We start from the raw sequence: 20,096 nt of genomic DNA, 5'->3' as shown, positions 1-20,096 counted from the left end.
TTTCCAAAGGGCAGCTCAGGAGCGCCACCTAGTGGTCCTGATGGGTGGTTTTTCAGGATTCTTGCAGTAAAACCGCAGCACATCATTGGCTCATGTGTGTTTGTTCCCAAGATTCAAGCCATACCTGGAAGTACATTTCCACCAGTTCATCCTCCTGCATGAAATAATAGAGTCTGCCAGCTTGCAGCCAGGTCTTTGCCACCTTGATGCCCTTATTGAGATCGATCTTGATTCTCAAACTTTGCTTGGTATAATCCAGGGCCACCCTGAGGGACCTAGACTTCACAGAAATACTTATTAGCAAGCAAGCAGAAAAGTAAAGATTAACAAATAAAAGCAATACAACAACAAAAACCAGAATAGAAGGTCATCTTTTTTTATTGGACTAACTTCATATAGTTTTTCACTTGCTTTCAGGAACTGAAACCTCCTTCTCCAGGTCAGGCAGAATTTCATAATTAAGCTGAGTTTTAACGGGATGATGCCCAGAATCACCAACATTACAAAATGATTGGGGGTGCCAAACACAAATCACTCCTTACTGGACACAGTGGACATATTGGGGCTGCTCAGCACCCAATGGCACCAACAGAACTGGATCCGATGGTGCCCTGCTAGGAAAAACTAGACAAACAGAAGGACCGAGAGAGGGCATGGGCTGTCCAGAAGGATAGGAAGGAGCACAGAACCCACACCCAAAGCACGTAATATAGTTACGTTGGTTGATAAAGACATCTCATTTGCCTGTTCTGTCTGTTTGTCATAACAAAATTAACCAATGGCACTTAATTGGAAAATAACTGATGTTAACAAATACTAAGAGAGAAGTTCATGGGCCATTATTGAGATGGTCTGGGGAAATCCACAGCTTATTCTTAGAATAAGCAGCCTAAAATCTGTTTTACTACTTGGGATCTTGATAGGTACTTGGAACCTGGGTTGGCCACTGTTGGAAACAGGATACTGGACTTGATGGATCTTTGGTCTGTCCCAGTACAGCATCTCCTATGTTCTTATATGAGCTAAGTATAGGATAATCAAGCCATTGTGACTTCACTGAGGTTGGCTCTTCGGCATTGGTGGAATGAGGCATTAGAATGTCACACTCTCAGCTCTGGAATGTTCTACTCTGGGTTTCTGCCAGGTACCTAGGACCTGGATTGGTCACAGTTGGAAACAGGATACTGGGCTTGATGGACCTTCAGTCTGTTCTAGTATGGTAGCTCTTATGTGAGCCAAGTCTTGGACAATCGAGCTATTGTGACATCACTGATGAGGTTGGCTCTTAGGCATTGGTGGAATGAGGCATTATGACATCACAATCGCAGCTCTGGAATGTTGCTACTCTTTGGGTTTCTGCCAGGTACTTGGGACCTGGGTTGGCCACTGTTGGAAGGTGGATACTGGGCTTGATGGACCTTTAGTCTGTTCCAGTAAGGCAGCTCTTATGTGAGCCAAGTCTAGGACAATGAAGCCATTGTGACATCACTCATGAGGTTGGCTCTTAGGCATTGGTGGAATGAGGCATTATGACATCATAATCTCAGCTCTGGAATGTTACTACTCTTTGGGTTTCTGCCTGGTATTTGGGACCTGGATTGGTCACAGTTGGAAACAGGAGACTGGGCTTGATGGACCTTCAGTCTGTTATAGTATGGTAGCTCTTATGTGAGCCAAGTCTAGGACAATGAAGCCATTGTGACATCACTCATGAGGTTGGCTCTTAGGCATTGGTGGAATGAGGCATTATGACATCATAATCTCAGCTCTGGAATGTTGTTACTCTTTGGGTTTCTACCTGGTACTTGGGACCTGGGTTGGCCACTGTTGAAAACAGGACACTGGACTTGATGGATCTTCATTCTGATCCAGTATGGCAATTCTTATGTTCTAATGAGTGCATATACTGGAGCAGGACCTGCCCACCTTACTGAGAAAATGGCTTAAATCTGAATTTGCGCTTTCTAATAGCGTAGGCTCACTTTGCCTGGAGCGAGCACACAGAGTGGGATGCATGCAAGATGGCAGATACTCTCTACGTGCAGTGGTGATGAACATCCATAATTATAGGCATAAAAAGTTGAGATCCTGAGAGGTTATTTCACAAAAAAGGACGCTCTTCAATATGTCATTGGGGGAATTGGGTATTACCCTGTCTCTATTAATTATCATTGGCTCCTGTTCACATAAGAGATTCTAATATGGAAGAGACGAGAGAGAGATACTAGGAAATATTTATTCACAGAAAGTGTGGTGGAGGCAGTGAAGGCTCAGACTGCATTATAAGTCAATGAGACATGGGATAATTTGCATCTCTATAAATTGCACTGTAAAACATCTTCTGCTTCAAACGGTTTTATAATTGTACCTTCTGGACCATCCTTGCACTATAATGAGCTGTTATCTCTTTAAAATTGCACTGTAAATCGCCTTGAACCTTTTCAGGCCCAGCGCGACTCATAAATCTCAGATTAGATTAGATTAGATAAGCACAAAGGATCCTTAGCAACAAGGAAAAACAGGGGAAACCATTTTATGGCTGGGAAAACCAGAGGTCAACTGAGATTTATGGCAATACAACGGGGATGACCTTGGCCAGACTGGATGGGTTTCATGGACCTCATCGACCATTAGGTTTTGGGTTTCTTTAGGGTAGACAGTCACTTACTTAGCTGTGTTTAGAGCTTGGTAGAGCTCACTGAGAGTCTCCAGCAGTTCTTCCTCTTCCTCTCTGTCCTTCAGTTTCTGTACCAGGGACAGCCGATGCTCGTGATAAATAATGCATGCCCTGGTGTTCACCAACACGTTCCTGTAGAAATGGCAGAGTTCCTCGGTCACCTTTAGCTGACCTGTATTAGGTAAGGGACAGCAGACATACGGAAGTATCATTTATATTAAAAGTGATTGGGGGGGGGAGGGGATTGGAGATTTAGCTCATAGTTCTTTCCAATTGGACCTGATTCTTCCCTTAGCCTTTCACTGTTGCGGCCTGCGGTGCTGCAGGCTAGGAATGAGTAGGGTTATCAGATGTCCGGAAAACCCGGACATGTTCTCTTTTTAGAGGACTGTCTGGGTGCCCAGACAGACTTTCTAAAACCCAGCAGTTTATTAGAAACGGAAAAGATCTTGTCTCTTTTAAAAAATCCTTAAAAACATATCTCTTCAAAGATGCTTTTAATCTATGATTTTCTTAACTAAAATTTCCTTTTAACTTGCTATTTTAAAGTCCTATTCCCCTTATGTTATTTTCCTTTATATGTGCCTCAACTCCTGAAAAGAAATTGTAACTTCTCCCTTTTTTTCCTTCCCTAGTCGTGTATTGTCTTTTTTTAGTTTGTTTTTTATTTATTATTGCATTAGTTGTTATATTTTAATTGTATTGTACATCGCTTAGGAAATTAAATAGGCGATTTATCAAGCATTAATAAAACTCGAAACTTACTTAGGATCTGGGTTGGCCACTGTTGGAAACAGGATACTGGGCTTGATGGACCTTTGGTCTGTCCCAGTATAGCAACTCTTATATGAGCCAAGTCTAGAACAGTCAAGCCATTGTGACATCACTGCTGAGGTTGGCTCTTAGGCATTGGTGGAATGAGGCATTATGACATCACAATCTCAGCTCTGGAATGTTGCTACTCTTTGGGTTTCTACCAGGTACTTAGGACCTGGGTTGGCCACTGTTACTGGGCTTGATGGACTTTTGGTCTGGCCCAGTATGGCAATTCTTATGTTCTTAAGACTATTAGTATACTCACTTTTCACATTATTTGACTTCAAGGAAAAGAGCAGGGCCAGCTCATACCAAATTTTGCCATCTTCCAATCTCCCTCTGCTGACCAAGATCTGCCCCAACCACAGGAGCACTTGTACCAGCTCCAGTTCTTCCTCGTTACCACTGCAGAACTCAAAGTACATCCAAACAGACTTCAGAAAATAGATCTCTGCCAACCTGTTTGCCTGGCAGGATGATGCTAGGACACCAAAGTTGGCAAGGGCAATAGCTTGGTTACGTCTGTTCCCAGTTTCCTTCGCCATTTTTAATGCCCAGAGCAAGTTCTTGGCTGCCTTTGGTATTTTGTTTTCCCTTCTGAGGGCAATGGCCAACAGGTTGTGAAGCACACCACACTGAGTAACGCTGTCCGTTTCGCGCATGGAGTCTAGAAGGGTTAACATGATCTCTACAGTCCTTTCCGGTTCGTCATTCAAAAGATAGATCCATCCTGCAGAAAGCAAAGACTCAAAAGTCTCCTCTTCACTGATATTTTTACTCAGCTTGGCAGCCATGTTTGAGTAGTAAATTGCTCTATCCAGGATCCTGTACTGGAGATGGACTTTGGATAAAATCACACACAAAGCCTTTTGAAGGTTTACAGTTCCACAGTGATAAGAATAAGACAAAGTTTGCCTAAGAGAGAAGCAAGCTTGAGCTGGAATATGGCTGTCTCCAAATGGGCTGCCAGAAATTCTGGAGGTGTTCCGAATCACGAGGCCAATTCTCCATGATGGTGTTGGCATTTCTCTTATACTTTCAGCACCAGCCATCCTGGCAGCTGCTAAGGCAAGATTTGGTAAGTACTGCTTGTCATACAGGAAGCTCAGAAGGGGCATCAAGTCTAGAGGAGCAGAACCAGTCAGAGAGACAAAGGTAGTGGAAATGCTCTGCAGACGTTCGGTGAAAGGCAACACCTCCTCATATCTGCCAAGCTGAAGCAAGAGTCTGACCAGGAGGAAGCACGCCCTTGCCTCCAGAGGAGCACTGCCGACCACAATTGCTTTCCTAAACATGTACTTCAGCACTTCTAGCTCATTCTCAGCATTGAGGCTGTACTCTGGCATGCAGCCCAGTAGGGTGACTGCCTTCTCCAACACATGCTCCAGCCTGGCTTCCATTTTTTGTTTCATGTACACAGCAGTCAAGTTTCCATATAGTGCTATCAGCAAGGGTGGGTCCGAAAATCCCCCATTCATGGAATTCATTGCTTCCTCAAAGTAAACTCTGGCCTGGGACAGCTTCATCCGTTTCATACAAAGCTGGCCTAGTAGAAAACAGCATCTAATGTGAGCCCAGGCCATTTGGCTCTTCTTGGCCCAGTTCCGAGATGTTTCAAGATAAAAAGCTAGTTCATCTTCATCTGAGAACCCATAGAACGTAGAATTGAGAAAGGAGAAGGAGGCATCGTACATAGGCTGGAAGTGAGTCTCGTAGTGGTCTTGGTTAAGGAAAGTCAAAATGGGGTCAAACACCTCTGAGTCCTCCATATCACTAGCATTAAGATCTATGAAGAACTTGGGGTCATCTATGTCCTCTGCCTGCTGCAAAAAGATGTCCTCCTCGGCTCCAGGGGAGCTCTGGCATTCCACGCTCACTTGTTCTGACCCACTGTGCCTGGTTAAATCATTCATGTCTTCCTCCTTCCAGCTATCACATACCTGGTCTTCTTTAAAACCTTCATACACAGTCTCTGAAAGAAAATGAAACTAGATTAAAGCACAATGGTATAACATACTAATAAAGACAACACACTATTAAGAGCCCTGGTTATTAATTTCTTCACTTATACAAATAATTGCAAGAATATTTTCAAAAACATGTTAAAAATAATGGCTGTTGTTCTTATGTCAGTTCACTTGGTGGGAGACCTTATCGCTAACTAAGTACATCTGAAACAAACTTTTGAGAGTTATTCTTTCTCATGGACCCAATGAAGGGAGGATAACGCTCAAAAGCTAGTCACAGGTATATTAAATTCATCCAATAAAAAGATTTCACCTACAACTTGCTTAGTGTCCAAAAACATGCCAAATTCTAAAAACACTCAATGAGTGGTAGCCAGGTCTGACGAGCTTTCTATGGCACTCTGCATCCTTGAAACCCAAATTGATTTACACATCATATTTATAACAAAGAACATAAAGTTAGGAAAATAAAAGTGACAATCAAAGAAGAGGGAAGAGACTCCAAGGATATGGAATGGAAAAGAGGGAGATACTGGGGTGGTGAGAACATAACATAAGAACATAAGAAATGCCTCTGCTGGGTCAGACCCGAGGTCCATCGCGCTCACACGGTGGCCCAACAGGTCCAGGACCTGCGCAGTAATCCTCTATCTATATAGAAAGAGGCATAAGCTAAGCGAGAAGGAATTCCATCTGAAAGGAGTTTACTCACCAGAGGACAGGCAGAGGAGTATTTCGGCAGGCTTAGATCCATCTGCAGAAACACAGAGCAAGACTGCTAAAAGTACAGTAACAATGACGAAAATAGTGGGAGTAATATTAGACCAGGAACTTACATATCACAATCAGATCAGTTCAGTGATTAAGAACTGTTTCTAGAAACTACGTCGTATACAGGGCAGGATTAATTCATCGAGGGCCTCTAGGCACACAAGTACACTGGACCCCCCCTGCCCCACCCCAGCCCACCATGCGCCCAGGCGGAAACAGGAAGCTGTGTCAGAGGGAAGCTTTGGGCAAGCAGCACCGCTTGCACAATTACAGTTCCCGTTGCCTTTCTTACCCAAGTTACTTTCCGTCGATGGGGGGGCCCACATTGCCAATTGATGCTGGAGGGGCCCATCGCCGTTTGGAAAAAAAATGTTGATGCCCTCCTTCATCGGGCCCCCCTGACCATTTTGGGCCCTAGGCACGTGCCTACTTGGCCTGTTGGTTAATCCTGCCCTGGTCGAATAAGATCTTTAGCAAAAGTCTTAAATCCAGAAGCTCTCAATATCCTTATCCATTCTTTAATTATCTCTAGGCTCGATTATTGCAACACATTATACAAAACACAGCAATAAAAATCATTACTAATTCAAACAAATATGACCACGTAACATCACTTCTGCAAAAGGCACATTTGGTTACCAGCCTCACCCAGAATTATATAAAAAATCGCTCTGTTAACATTTAAAATCCGACAATCTAATGCACCAATATTTCTGGACCGTCTTTTGATACCATACACGGCATTTAGATCAACGGAACATCATCTGCTGACTATCCCCTCCTTAAAAGTAATAGGTACAAGAAGATCGACTATTTTTTCGGTTGTAGCTCCTCAGCTGTGGAATAATCTACCCAATTATTTGTGTGCTGAACCCGCATTGTAAAAATTCAAAAGTCTTTTGAAAAGTTTCTTGAGACATAGATAAGATAACTCGCTTAGAGCCATCCACAGTTTCAATCGACCCTTATTCTCAGGACTCAAATCCTAGTCCTCTATTTTTCCTTCTTTTTATTTTTAATACCAGACTGAACTTTACTATCTTTTCTCCTGATGGTAGGTGAACTTATTGATCATCAACTCTGTTTTGGTTTGTACATTTCTTTGGTGGTAAAACACTGTTTGCCTTGAGATAAGTTTGAAGAATCCAACATCTGCTTTCTGAACGGGATCAGAGAATGGCGATTCAGGCTTTGCTAACCTTATGCTTGGATTATTGCAATTCTCCAAAAAGTTCAATAGACCATATTTTGCCCCTGTTATATCGATTGCATTAGTTGTTGGTTGTGTACCATGTTAAATTCAAGGTCCTTGTGTTAGCACGTAATTCTCTTTTTTCAGATTCTACATCCTATTTGCCAGCACTGCTCGCCGTAGATGAAGAAGGACACGGTACTACTCAAAAGGGTCCAGAGAAGAGCAACTAAGATGGTTATGGGACTGGAGGAGTTGCCGTATAGCGAAAGATTAGAGAAACTGGGCCTTTTCTCCCTTGCACAGGGGAGATTGAGAGGGGACATGATTGAAACATTCAAGGTACTGAAGGGGATAGACTTAGTATATAAGGACAGGTTGTTCACCCTCTCCAAGGTAGGGAGAACGAGAGGACACTCTCTAAAGTTAAAAGGGGATCGATTCCGTACAAACGTAAGGAAGTTCTTCTTCACCCAGAGAGTGGTAGAAAGCTGGAACGCCCTTCCAGAGGCTGTTATAGGGGAAAACACCCTCCAGGGATTCAAGACAAAGTTAGACAAGTTCCTGCTCAACCAGAACGTACGCAGGTAGGGCTGGTCTCAGTAGGGTGCTGGTCTTTGAACTAAGGGCCGCTGCGTGAGTGGACTGCTGGCCACAATGGACCACTGGTCTGACCCAGCGGCGGCAATTCTTCTGTTCTTATCTTTCCTGTCTCCATATAGACCTTTCTCTCCCACATTTGGATTCTACCCATTATTCTGCTTTTTTGATTTGACCCTTTTCTTTGGCGTTCACTACCTTGAGATTTACACTTAGAACAATCTCAGCCCTTAAATCGTATTTCTTTCTTTTTACTTTGGTCCGCTCAGATTAGTGTAGGGAGATGACCTTCTGCATTGCAGGGTGGAAGCCTGGCTTTGCTGGTTTGTTTGACCGATGACCTTTTTTTTTTTTTGTCTATTTCATCTTCCTGTATGTTTGACCTATTTTCTGTGGTTTTACTTTCATAAACCACTTTGATGTATGCTTACAAAACACAGTATATCAAGTTCAAATAAACCTAAACCTGCTCTGAATTCTTCATTTCCTAAATACAAAGATATGTCACATGAAAATGAGTCTTTGCCACCTCCGTTCCCCTGACCTTCAAAAGGTTTGTTTTTAGAGCTGCTTCAATTTGGGTAACTAGTAAATTCTCAGTCACTCTCATTGTGTATCTTCTACCAATATTTAATTTAACTTAACAGATTTATATTCCACTTTAACCAAAAGTTCTAAAGTCCATGATTATTCCAAAAGATAGATTCACATATCAGAGACCACTAAATCCCATCTTCAAACAGTGGGGGGAAAAAAAGCTTTTTTTAAAAAAAAACCATTCTTAAAAAAATTAAAAGAGGAGAATAACATATGCTTTGCTTACAGTTGTGGGGAGTGTATGGTGCAGTGGTTAGAGCACCCTGGGGTTGTGGGTTCAAATCCCACACTGCTCCTGGGCAAGTCCCCCCATTGCCCCAGGTACATTAAATAGATTGTAAGACAGGGAAAATGCTTCAGTACCTGAATAATTTGTAATCTGCACAGAATTGTAGAATATAAATAAATATGACCCTGGGATTCTGCAGCCACAACAGGTGGCAGAACTCACCAAGTTTATAGAGAGAGCCGATATCTGTCTGGGCCAGACTGCTCAACAGTTCGGCACTGTCACACTTCACGTCCTGGTGTGGAATGAACAGGGACGATCTCTCTTTTTCACTTACAAACACTAAGTGCTTCTCCCTGAGTGAAGAGAAGAGGAAGCCACAGGCTAGAGGGGGGAAGACCACAATCCACTACCACATCTGCCTTGCAAGCAAGAGATAAACACTTTCAGATGACTTTACAAACTATGCAACACTCTTTTATTCTCCTCTACCAGCATTGGGAGTGTGTGGCACAGCCTGAGGTTGTGGGTTCAAATCCCTCAGTGTTCCTTGTGACCCTGGGTAAGTCACTTAACCCCCCATTGTCCCAGGTACACTAGGTAGGGAAATATGATAAAGTACCTACTGCTTCCTCATAATTATGAATTCTTAAGTTTTCTAAAAATTCACTCTTACTTTAATCTTGAGATAGTTTAAGGGCTCCTTCTACAAAGGTGTGGTAGCGTTTTAAGCGCACGCACCGGATTGGCACGTGCTAGCTGAAAAACGACTGCCCGCTCAAGAGGAGGCGGTAGCGTGGCATTTTAGCGTGTGCATTAAGGCCCTAACATGACTTCGTAAAAGGAGCCCTAAATGATGTTTCATTTTTCTTGTAAGCTTTATCAATTTTGGATTTTGATTTAATACTATTGTCGTCTTAATCTAACTTTCTGTTCAAGATGTTTAATGCTTGGAAGCTTTTTTTTTTTATTCTTTATTAATTTTCAGACTTACAATAAGTGTGACAATATGTCCAAACAAATTAACAATATATATATCACTTAACAATCATCAATGGTACAAATAATATGCTCTTATCTCCTACCCTACCCACCCTTTCTTATCATATAATCAAATACCTTGTACAATATGTAACAATAAAATTACTCCCCCCCCCAAACTGTGGGTCAGTACCCTGGATGAGGTCACACCATCTATGAATAGGGTCCCAGAAACAGAGTGGCTCCCCTCCAAGTTTCCAAGTTTATCTAAATTTGAATATACCAACCATCAACGTGTACTTGGCCGGTTTACAAAGCTAAAAATATTAAAATAAATTTTTAGAAGGTGGGGTAAGGGGGAGAAAATGTGAACATGAAATAGACAAAATACGATTACGAACACGAGTCTGAGGGTGAAGAGGGAGGGAAAGCTAATAATTACATCGTTAAAACAAATTAAAATTAAGGGGAAGAGAAAAAAACACCAGGAAGGGAGATCGCTTCTTAAAAGCGGTTTGTTTTATGAGCTGTTGGAGAAGGAGATTATTAGACGCTATGGAATAAGGTTTTGAATTTATCAAGTGAATTTTCATGGCAGAGTTGAGGTTAGCATGGCGTTCCATAGAGTTGGAGCTGTAACGGAAAAATTAGTATTTCTGGTGTAGTAAAATTCTTTGATAGGTGGAATGGTCAATAAGTTCTGATCAGCTGATCTGAGGGTCCAGGAAGAACAATAGGGAATGATAAGTTTGTCAAGAAAGAATGGTAAGTCCTCTGGGCTTCCACTGTGACCTCTGCTTAGTAACGGTGGTAAGATGAGGTGAAGATTCCCAGCTACGTCTCCTCCTCCTGGTACTGGAGTCTGAGTGCGCAGGGTCCTATCCTGACTGCTGCCACTGTTGCCACCTTTGTGTTTGAATAGGTGGTTGAGAGAGGGGAGGCGAGCCAGGTCTCCTCGTTTCCTGTGAATTTGGATAGGCATTTGGGAAGAACGGCAAAAGAAGTCTGCATGGCTTCTGATCCCATCTGCCCACAGATATGTTTAAAGATAACATTCTCTTTTCTTGTTCTTATGTGAATGTAAGTTACAGGGAAATACTTTTAAAACCAATAGGAGGAAATATTTCTTCACTCAGAGAATAGTTAAGCTCTGGAACGCGTTGCCAGAGGATGTGGTAAGAACAGATAGTGTAGCTGGTTTTAAGAAAGGTTTGGACAAATTCCTGGAGGAAAAGTCCATAGTCTACTATTGAGACAGACATGGGACGGTAGCAAAGAATGCTGCTACTCTTTTGGGTTTTCTAAATAAATAGGGCTGTAGGAACCTATTAAATTGATCTTATATTATTTGAAATTAGTCACACTGTACGTTTACGTCTCCTTTCTTCTTTTATAGTCGGGTTTTGCCAGGTACTTGTGACTTGGATTGGCCTCCGTGAAGACGGGATTCTGGGCTAGATGGACCATTAGTCTGACCCCATAAGGCTATTCTTAAGAGTTCAGAAAATCGATAAAAAACCTATTTGTTTGGTAAATTTATGCGATGATTTCACGTTATATTACATCGTACTGCATCATATTGTATTTCACTGAATTCTACTGTATTTTGTGTCTTCGCTGATATGTTTCAGTTCTCTTGCTGTGAACCGCCCGGAACTTCCAGTTGGGCAGTATATAAGAAAATAAATAATAATAATTATTATTATTATTACTGTCTATGTGCCAGAAATAGCATAGAAAGGCCAGGATCAAAGATCTTATACCACATTCATGATTGGTTTGATCATGAATTCAAGAGTGGGACTACAGGGCAGACTGGATGAACCGTTCAGGTCTTTATCTCTCGTCATCTGCTATATCACTAAGGTACTATGATGCTTCTCTACATTAATTAAGTACTAAAAAGGCTTCAGTTTGACTTGTACTAACACAGGAACTCAGAATTGTATTGCTTTAGGGACCATTATTCCCTGGATCACAACTGAGCTCCAGTTTTGCACTCAGTTCCCTTGCTCTCTTGAGTTCAGCTGCCATGCTTGTGCCTTCCTTCTCTAGCAGGGGGTCTGCCCTGTGCTTCCACCGTGGAGGTGCTTTGGTCATGCTGGTGCAATCTCTATGAAGCTAGCAAAAAGCTCATTTGTAGAGCAACAGTGCCACACAGTGTTCCAACACACAAGCATAGTTTCATGCTACTGCTACCACTACGACTATTTATCATTTTTAATTTGGACAGACAGACAGTACATATAGGGGCTGAGGAGTTTCTTGCAGAGAGAATGAGAGAATGGACATCGGTAATTGTACAGTGAGTATGAGTTAGGAATTGAAAAAAATGGGCTTTTAGCTAGGGTTTGAATACTGCTAGAGACGGAGCTTGACGTATCGACACAGGCAGTCTGTTCCAGGCATGCAGTGCAGCAAGATAGAAAGGATGGAGTCTGGAGCTGGCAGTGGAGGAGAAGGATATGGACAGGAGGGACCTGCCCGATGAATAGCGTTCATCAAGTTCAAGTTTCAAGTTTATTAAAAATGTGTTGTACACGCAATGTCAAATACTTCAATGCGCATGACAATTTAAAATTGGGAAACAAACAATAAAACAACTTTATACAAATAAACATACAGTGTAGACGTACAAAAGGAAAGGAGGGTGAACTACAATCTTTAAAGAAAATAGAGATACATTTAGGGAAAAACCAACTGGAGGGTGATAGAAATTAATTTTGAAAGCATGGCTAAACATGGAATACGTGGAAAAGAGGTAAAGGAGATTACGACCTATAGGTACAGTCTGATTGAAATTAAGTATTAGAGCATGAGGAGAAGCATAGGGGGACATAAGGGAGGAGAGATATTGAGGGGCTGCAGAGTAGGTCAGTAACATGAGTTTGAATTGTATTCAGAAATGGATAGGGAGCCAATGAAGTGACTTAAGAAGAGGGCTAATGTTCACTATTTCATCTGGGCTCCTCCTTTAGTTGTCCCGAGGACACGTGGGAGGAGCCTATTCCATTAGGGCGCCTGAGCACCAGGTTCTGTTATAGAATACTAGTGTAACCTAGAGTTGGGGCAGCTCGACAGTGATGCACTCACAGTTAGACCAGCCACAGATCTGGGAACATCTAAAAGCATCTAAAAGCAGGGACCCCTTTGCATTTATGCCCTACGTCAGGGGTAGGGAATTCCGGTCCTCGAGAGCCACAGACAAGTCATGTTTTCAGGATATCCACCATGAATATGCATGAAATAGATTTGCATCTCAAGGAGGCAGTGCATGCAAATCCATCTCATACATATTCATGCCTGTGGCTCTCGAGGACCGGAATAGCCTACCCCTGCCCTAGGTAAACCAGGAATGCCCTTACAGAATGGCACTGTCACGGGTAAATGTTAGTAGGTCTGTGCCCTGAAAATAGGAAGATGAAACCTGCTCCATTGGTAACCCTTCTGGGCGGCTTACAATCTAAAATTCTACATATTATCAATAAACATGTTACACAAAGCACATCCAGGTTTAAAATTGAAATGCAATTGGTTTCTTAAAAGAGGGGGAAGGGGACATACAAATTGGTAATCTTGTGTTCTGCAGAATTCCTCCAGTGCAGTTAAAATGTAAGAACCTAAGAAGAGCCTTCCTGGGTCAGACCAAAGGTCCATCAAGCCCAGTAGCCCGTTCTCACAGTGGCCAATCCAGGTTACTAATACCTGGCCAAATCCAAAGAGTAGCAACATTTCATGCTACCGATCCGGGGCAAGCAGTGGCTTCCCCCAGGTCTTTCTCAATAGCAGCCTATGGACTTTTCCTCCGGGAACTTGTCGAAACCGTTCTTAAACCCAGCTACGCTATCAGTTCTTACCACATCCTCTGGCAACGCATTCCAGAGCTTGACGCCTCTCAGCACTATAGAAATAATAAATAGTATTGGTAGAAAAATCTATTATACCCTATAATTTTTCAACCAAATTTATTATTATTATTATGTATTATGAGCATCAGCAAATAAAAAAGTCTTAAGATCTGTTTTGAATGCTTCCAAAGAATTCAATATTCTTAAAGATAATGGTAAAGAATTCCATAATTGAGTATCAAATCCCACATTATGAGTTTACCTTGTTGGGCAGACGGGTCTTTATCTAATATGATAATTGAAAGTATATGCTCAAGGGGCATCCTGGGACCTAACCAGAGTGTCTAAGCAGGTGTGGCAGGTACTTTTCTGCTGTTAGCTTTGACATGGATTCTTAGGGTGGTTGAGATTTATGAATTGTGCTATGTCTACAAAGGTTCAAGATATACTCATGCTGGTACTTTTAAGCTGTGAAAGGGATACAACATCTTGAAAAATTCAAGAAGAGTCTAAAAACTTTCCTATTTCTAGACGCTTTTTCTTCCGTTTAAATTTCTCCTCACCATCATACTTCTACATACTATTCCACATCACTTACAATTCCCCCACCCTCTTTGTTATAACCCAACCCTTCTATTTCCATTTTCTCTCTACAATGTAACTTTACCCACCCTTCCCCTTCTTGCCCTCACTATCCAGTTTGTCATGTTAAAGTCATTAACGTTCACTACGTGTTTTAATTTAATTTTTTTTTATTTTTTTAATTTGTCTTTTTTTTTTTTTAATTACTCGTACCATTTATTTTAGAAAAACTTTTAAACTTTATGTAAACCGGCTAGATATTTGCTTGATAGTCGGTATATTAAAATTCTAATAAACTTGAAACTTAAACTTGAAACTTGATACTTACAGTGACAGACACTCATCAAGGGCCACATATCTTGTCTGGACAAAACCAATGGCACCATTGACCGAGGACTTCCCAACAAACCACTGAAGTCCTGGGATGAGGAGGCCGACGATGCCAATGCTGTCTCCTTTGCAGAAGCTGAGCTCGTCCCACTTTTCTCCTTTGTAGTCTTCTGTGGCTTTGCACATTCCCCTGCCTAGTAAAGAGAAAGTATTACACCTAGTTATTAACTATCGAGCAACTTGGCCATGGCGTGCTGTATCAGCTGGGATGGCGCTAGAGTTGACCTGGAGGCTGAGACGGGCTGAACAAAAGGAAGAGTCTGGCAACCTACCCATCATCCTCAAGGAGACTGGCCCATTGCTGTGCTTGGGAATATTGCAATTCACTGGGTAGTTCCTCAGGAACCATCTGCAAAGCGAGAACCAGGATTGAAATATTCTGACCTATGGGAGCTCCTGTTTATTTCTTCAGAGTCAAATTTCCATGTGGATTCATTCTGAACCTCGGCCGTATGCCAGGACATCTTGGAGACGATCTCAGTCTCTGAGATCCACTGATCCAGCTCCAGTAAGTGAAGTCTGGCATAGAGAATGACACGGTGACAAAATTCATCACCGTTCCCGTCCCCGCGGATAACCGCGGGAAACCATCTTCATGTCATTCTTTAAGGAGAGAGGGAAGAATCAGAGTATAATTGGGCACAACCACTGACCCGCAAGCTTTGCTTTGAAGAATGCTGAGATTGAGCAGCAACATTCCAGAGCAGATATTGTGATGTCATAATGCCTCATTCCACCAGTGCCTAAGAGCCAATCACATCAGTGATGTCACAATGGCTTCATTATCCTTGGCTCACATAAGAATCAGAGTATGAATGGCCACAACCACTGACCCACAAGCTTTGCTTTGACGAATGCTGGTGTAGAAGGACTGAGGTTGAAATAGACACTAGAAAATGACATAGGATTATTTCCCGCAGTTATCCGCGGGGACGGGGACGGTGATGAATTTTGTCACCGTGTCATTCTCTAGTCTGGCATACTCCCTTCAACCATTCTCAGGGACACACAGCCCTGGGCCATAGAAGTGAAACCCTTGTGACCTGGGCTACCAGCCTTTCAAAATCACCTGCAATGGTTTTTCCCCCTTTGAAAGTTCAAGTTTCAAGTTTATTAAGAAATTTTTTATACCGCTCAATCAAACTTATTCACCTAATCACCCATTTGTTATGTCCTAGTACTGCATAAAAGCCTATAGTGAAAATCGAGGGGAATATTTCTAGCTATAGTGGCAAAATGCCGCATCCTCCTTTCTCTTCTCCGCATGATGTGGAGTTTAATCATCAGCAGGGAGCTCGTCTCTAACAGAATCTTCTATTTGAACTGGGTCCAGGAAAATAAATGCATTTCCTTTCATTCTCATTTAAGAGAATTCGCAGCCCCAAAAGTCAATACATGGGAGCACAATCACTAGAAAATTCTTCTCTTTAGCTGGGTGGAACATGAAACCTCAGGGAAGATTCTAATTTTCTCATTTATAAAAAGAACATCCTTGGTCTGAAAAAAAGAATATCGTAAATTATGCATAAGCTCTAATTTTATAATCTTTTAAACAGCTGGTAAATATGAAGTTGTCATGCCGATATCAGTAACTGGATAGATTGTTTGGGCCAAATGATTCTCATCTACTGACAAGTTAACGTCAACAGGTTGAAATCAGCGTCATTCCTTCTCATGGATTCGCTGCTCTTTCTCAGACGATGAAATTGCTATGTAGCAAGCACCTACTGGGAGAAAGGGCAAGGTAGAGGCTCCAGGGCTGAAATGGGCACCAGCCCACGTTGTCCCGTGGATAAGGACAGCCCTTCCCACTTCTCTTCGTGGCCAACGTTCTTCACCGACAGCAGCTCGTTCTTGGAAACTCTGAGATCCTCCTTCTCCTCCTCCCTCTGGAAGTGTGGGATGCAGAGCACAACTCTGGCAAAAAAGGAGCCTGCAGGAACCGAGGATGAGAAAGAGAGAGCGACCAGGTGAAGCAGAGAACCAAAATTAGAAAAGGCAGCATGCAATCAGGTGAGAGTGTGGCGCAGTGGTTAAAGCTACAGCCTCAGCCCCCTGGGGTTGTGGGTTCAAACCCACGCTGCTCCTTGTGACCCTGGGCAAGTCACTTAATCCCCCCATTGCCCCAGGTACATGAGATAGGGAAAAATGCTTGAGTACCTGAATAAATCCATGTAAACCATTCAGAGCGCCCCTGGGAGAACAGTATAGGAAATTGAATAAATAGGGTGAAAAGCTTCTGGCTCTGGTAACCAGAGCTGGTATTGTGACATCATAATGGATTGTTCCACCAATAAGAGCCAACCTCATCAGTGATGTCACAATGGCTTGATTGTCCTAGACTTGGCTCACTTTTGCTACATTTTGATTTCTAGAGTGGTGCAGTGGTTAAAGCTACAGCCTCAGCACCCTGAGGTTGTGGGTTCAAACCCACGCTGATCCTTGTGACCCTGGACAAGTCACTTAATCCCCCCCCAGTGCCCCAAGTACGTCGCATAGATTGTGCGCCCACCAGGACAGACGGGGGAAATAAATTCATGTAAACTGTTCTGAGCTCCCCCGGGAGAAGAGTATAGAAAAATAAAGAAATTAGAAAATTGTATAGAACATTTTCATTTATCATCAGATTAAATTGAATGGCGCCATCTTTTTTAATTGTGATGCTACTGATGACATTAACAATGGCTTGTTTCATGATGAGCGTCAAACAATTCACTTTGCCATAGAACTGGGCTAATACAGTGGTAATATGTGCTTTCGTGGGTGAACGGCTGCTGAGAAGAGTGGCTGTACTTTTATGCAAACTGTGTGTTTGGCGGAACTGGTATATGTGTATTATATAAAGAAAATTGTTGCATCCAAAATGCGAAAGCACCAAAGCAGATACCCACTAAAAAAATGAGCATAGTATAATGTGTGAAATCAGATTAATAATGAGGAAAAAAAAGACCTCAAATACCCCTGTGTGAAAAACAATGTTTTGTGAAGATACACATATGGGGCAGAAAAACCTCATTACAACACCGATATGTGCAAACCACAAAATCATTTCTACATTTTTATTGTAGTGATCTGAATTCCTTTGTATACCCCCTGGGGAAGCTTTCGGCCACTGTTGGGAGATTCAAATATGTGCTTTACAGTTTTGACTGCTCTTTGCTGGGCCTTTTCGATTTTTTTATTTCGCCAGATTTCAGCCCTTACTAGGTGCTCCGGGACGCTAGGCTAGCTAGTTCCCATCCACCTGCATTGAGCATCATCGTGATTTCTAAAACGTCAAAAAGAAAAAGTGTGAATTAAGCAAAAAAAGTCATAGAAAAAGGAATTTAGAGCACTAAAAAATTCAGATATGCCAACTCATGTATTATCATTGCTATTTAATAGAAAAACATCTGCAATTTTCTGGATAATCTACTGGAGAAGGCAAGTATCAATGTGGTCAGAAGATCTATATCTGACCCTAGTTGGCTTCATAGATGGTGTTGCCACACATTTCATGCACAGGAAGACATGCCTTGACATTCAAGGTCTAAAGTTGCACCTTCACAGCCTGTCTCAGAGACATCACTCACCTTCCTGCAGTAGAAGACCTAGATACATTGTTGTCAGATGGTCTTCGGCTATTTCTATGTGGATCTCCGTATCCTCCACCAAGGCATTGTTCAACCAATATATCTCATTAAAGAGTACCTCCTCCAGGCAGCAGGCCACATAGCCTATATAGATCACAAAAAGCACTGTTATCCAATCGATCTCGTCTTTATACTCAAGGCTACAATGACAAATACAGGTATGAAAAGGTAGGTAGAATATGGATTGAGGAGATCAACACCGTTTCTAGTTTCTACAAAGTTACCGAGAGTCAAATATGTAGAAAATCTCCAGATCTCTTCAACAGTCTTAAAGGTTATGACAAAGAGGTCCTTCTCAGCCTCCAAGGAAAGGAGTCTGGCAGACAGTTCCTACAATCAAACAAAAACAAAGCAGAATCATATTACTGCTAACAATTGAAATTATTATATGATTAGGAAGGCAAATGATCCCAAATAACCGTTCAGGTAAAATGAAGACACTTGTACTGAAGCCTATGTAAAACAAGAAACATCTGATCCCTCTAAGGTGAGCAGGAATACTCCATTTACAGTCCTACCAGTGTGGGGTGCTGTTTCACTATCATATTTTCAATAGTGAGGGACAGGTAAGTTCTGTCGGACTTCAGGTAACCAGCCGTCTCTAGCAATTGAAAACTCAACATTGAAACACCACCCCATACTGGCAGTGATGCATTTGGAGGACCCCCCACTCAGCTTACAGGGAACAAGGTGGGCTACTGGTAGCAAAGGATTCACAAGAGGTAGCAGTCTTGGTTGTGTCAATTAAAGAGTTTGGTGTAGCACTGGATTTTGTTGCTCTTGTGAGAAATCGAAACTTGCTGTCTTTTGATACAACAGCTCTCTTTAAGCAATACCATGGCCTGGCCTTACTTAATGGGTCAGCTTTCTGCAGGTTCCTCCAAGATTCATACCTTGAACAAGGTTAAGATTTCCTTCTGGTCACTCTCCCAAGCTCGCAGTCTCTTCCTGGCTACCTCCTGCAGCTCGTCATTGGGATGCTGAGAAGAACGACTTAGAATGGAAAAGGAGAGCAAAATTTCTGAAGAGGAATGACAAATGTTTAGAGGAAGTAATAGGAATAAACTCTGAAACTACAATGCACTGAAAAAGTTAATATGTTTTGTGAAACTGAGAATATCATACCAGTGGGGAATCCTTCTCCTATAGCCAGCGATACAAAGTCGGTGCCCTGATAGTTCTCTGTTGACTGAAGGGACTCAGCTGACGATCCTGAGTCTGCAGAATGATGCAAGGAATAAAAATGTTACTAGCAAGCAGTCCTGCAGTGGCCTTCTTAAAAGTGTGAGCGTGTGGCACTGGCTGCCCCTTCTGTAATCAAGTTTCAAGTTTTTATTACAATTTATTACAGAGGCTGTACCATGCAACCACAAATCAAGAAAATAATAAAAACATCAATTGCAACTAAGAGAAACCTAAGACAAGTTCGAAAATTCTTTGACAGAAAACAATTCCAACTCTTGGTACAATCTCTAATCCTAGGCCTAATAGACTACTGCAACATACTATATCTCCCCTGCCCAGCGACCACGATAAAACAATACAAAACACAGCCCTAAGACTCATCTATTCACTGAAAAAATAGAACCACATCACAGTGGCATATTGCGACTCACACACTGGCTCCCAATACAAGCCAGAGTATACTTCAAATTCTACTGCCTACTATTTAAAGTTATAAATGGAGATAGCCCAACCTACTGGAACAACTGACTAACTCAATCCACCCCAACCAGACACAGGAAAACCCACACACTATTCACACACCCGCCAACCAAAAATGTCAAACTAAGAAAACTGTATGACAACCACCA

General features: G+C 42.1%; 1 protein-coding gene across 5 annotated transcripts in view; it reads right to left on the bottom strand.

Annotated features, from left to right (window-relative positions):
• Positions 1-20,096, bottom strand: part of SH3TC2 (SH3 domain and tetratricopeptide repeats 2) — a 41,169-nt gene that overhangs the window by 10,896 nt on the left and 10,177 nt on the right. For all 5 annotated transcript variants that reach the window (XM_033927177.1, XM_033927181.1, XM_033927179.1 and 2 more), the window contains exons 3-14: positions 19,408-19,500; positions 19,176-19,303; positions 18,507-18,612; positions 18,223-18,366; positions 16,379-16,583; positions 14,923-14,999; positions 14,589-14,784; positions 9,072-9,205; positions 6,173-6,214; positions 3,759-5,465; positions 2,669-2,849; positions 125-275 (exon numbers count right to left, since the gene is read on the bottom strand). In XM_033927177.1, the coding sequence (XP_033783068.1) occupies positions 125-275; positions 2,669-2,849; positions 3,759-5,465; positions 6,173-6,214; positions 9,072-9,205; positions 14,589-14,784; positions 14,923-14,999; positions 16,379-16,583; positions 18,223-18,366; positions 18,507-18,612; positions 19,176-19,303; positions 19,408-19,500 (3,164 nt within the window). The remainder of the gene's footprint in view (positions 1-124; positions 276-2,668; positions 2,850-3,758; positions 5,466-6,172; positions 6,215-9,071; positions 9,206-14,588; positions 14,785-14,922; positions 15,000-16,378; positions 16,584-18,222; positions 18,367-18,506; positions 18,613-19,175; positions 19,304-19,407; positions 19,501-20,096) is intronic.

This window comes from Geotrypetes seraphini, chromosome 18, assembly GCF_902459505.1.
Source record: "Geotrypetes seraphini chromosome 18, aGeoSer1.1, whole genome shotgun sequence".
Classification (NCBI taxonomy): domain Eukaryota; kingdom Metazoa; phylum Chordata; class Amphibia; order Gymnophiona; family Dermophiidae; genus Geotrypetes; species Geotrypetes seraphini.
Note: the sequence above shows the minus strand (reverse complement) of the source record. Positions and strands in the feature narration are given on the sequence as shown.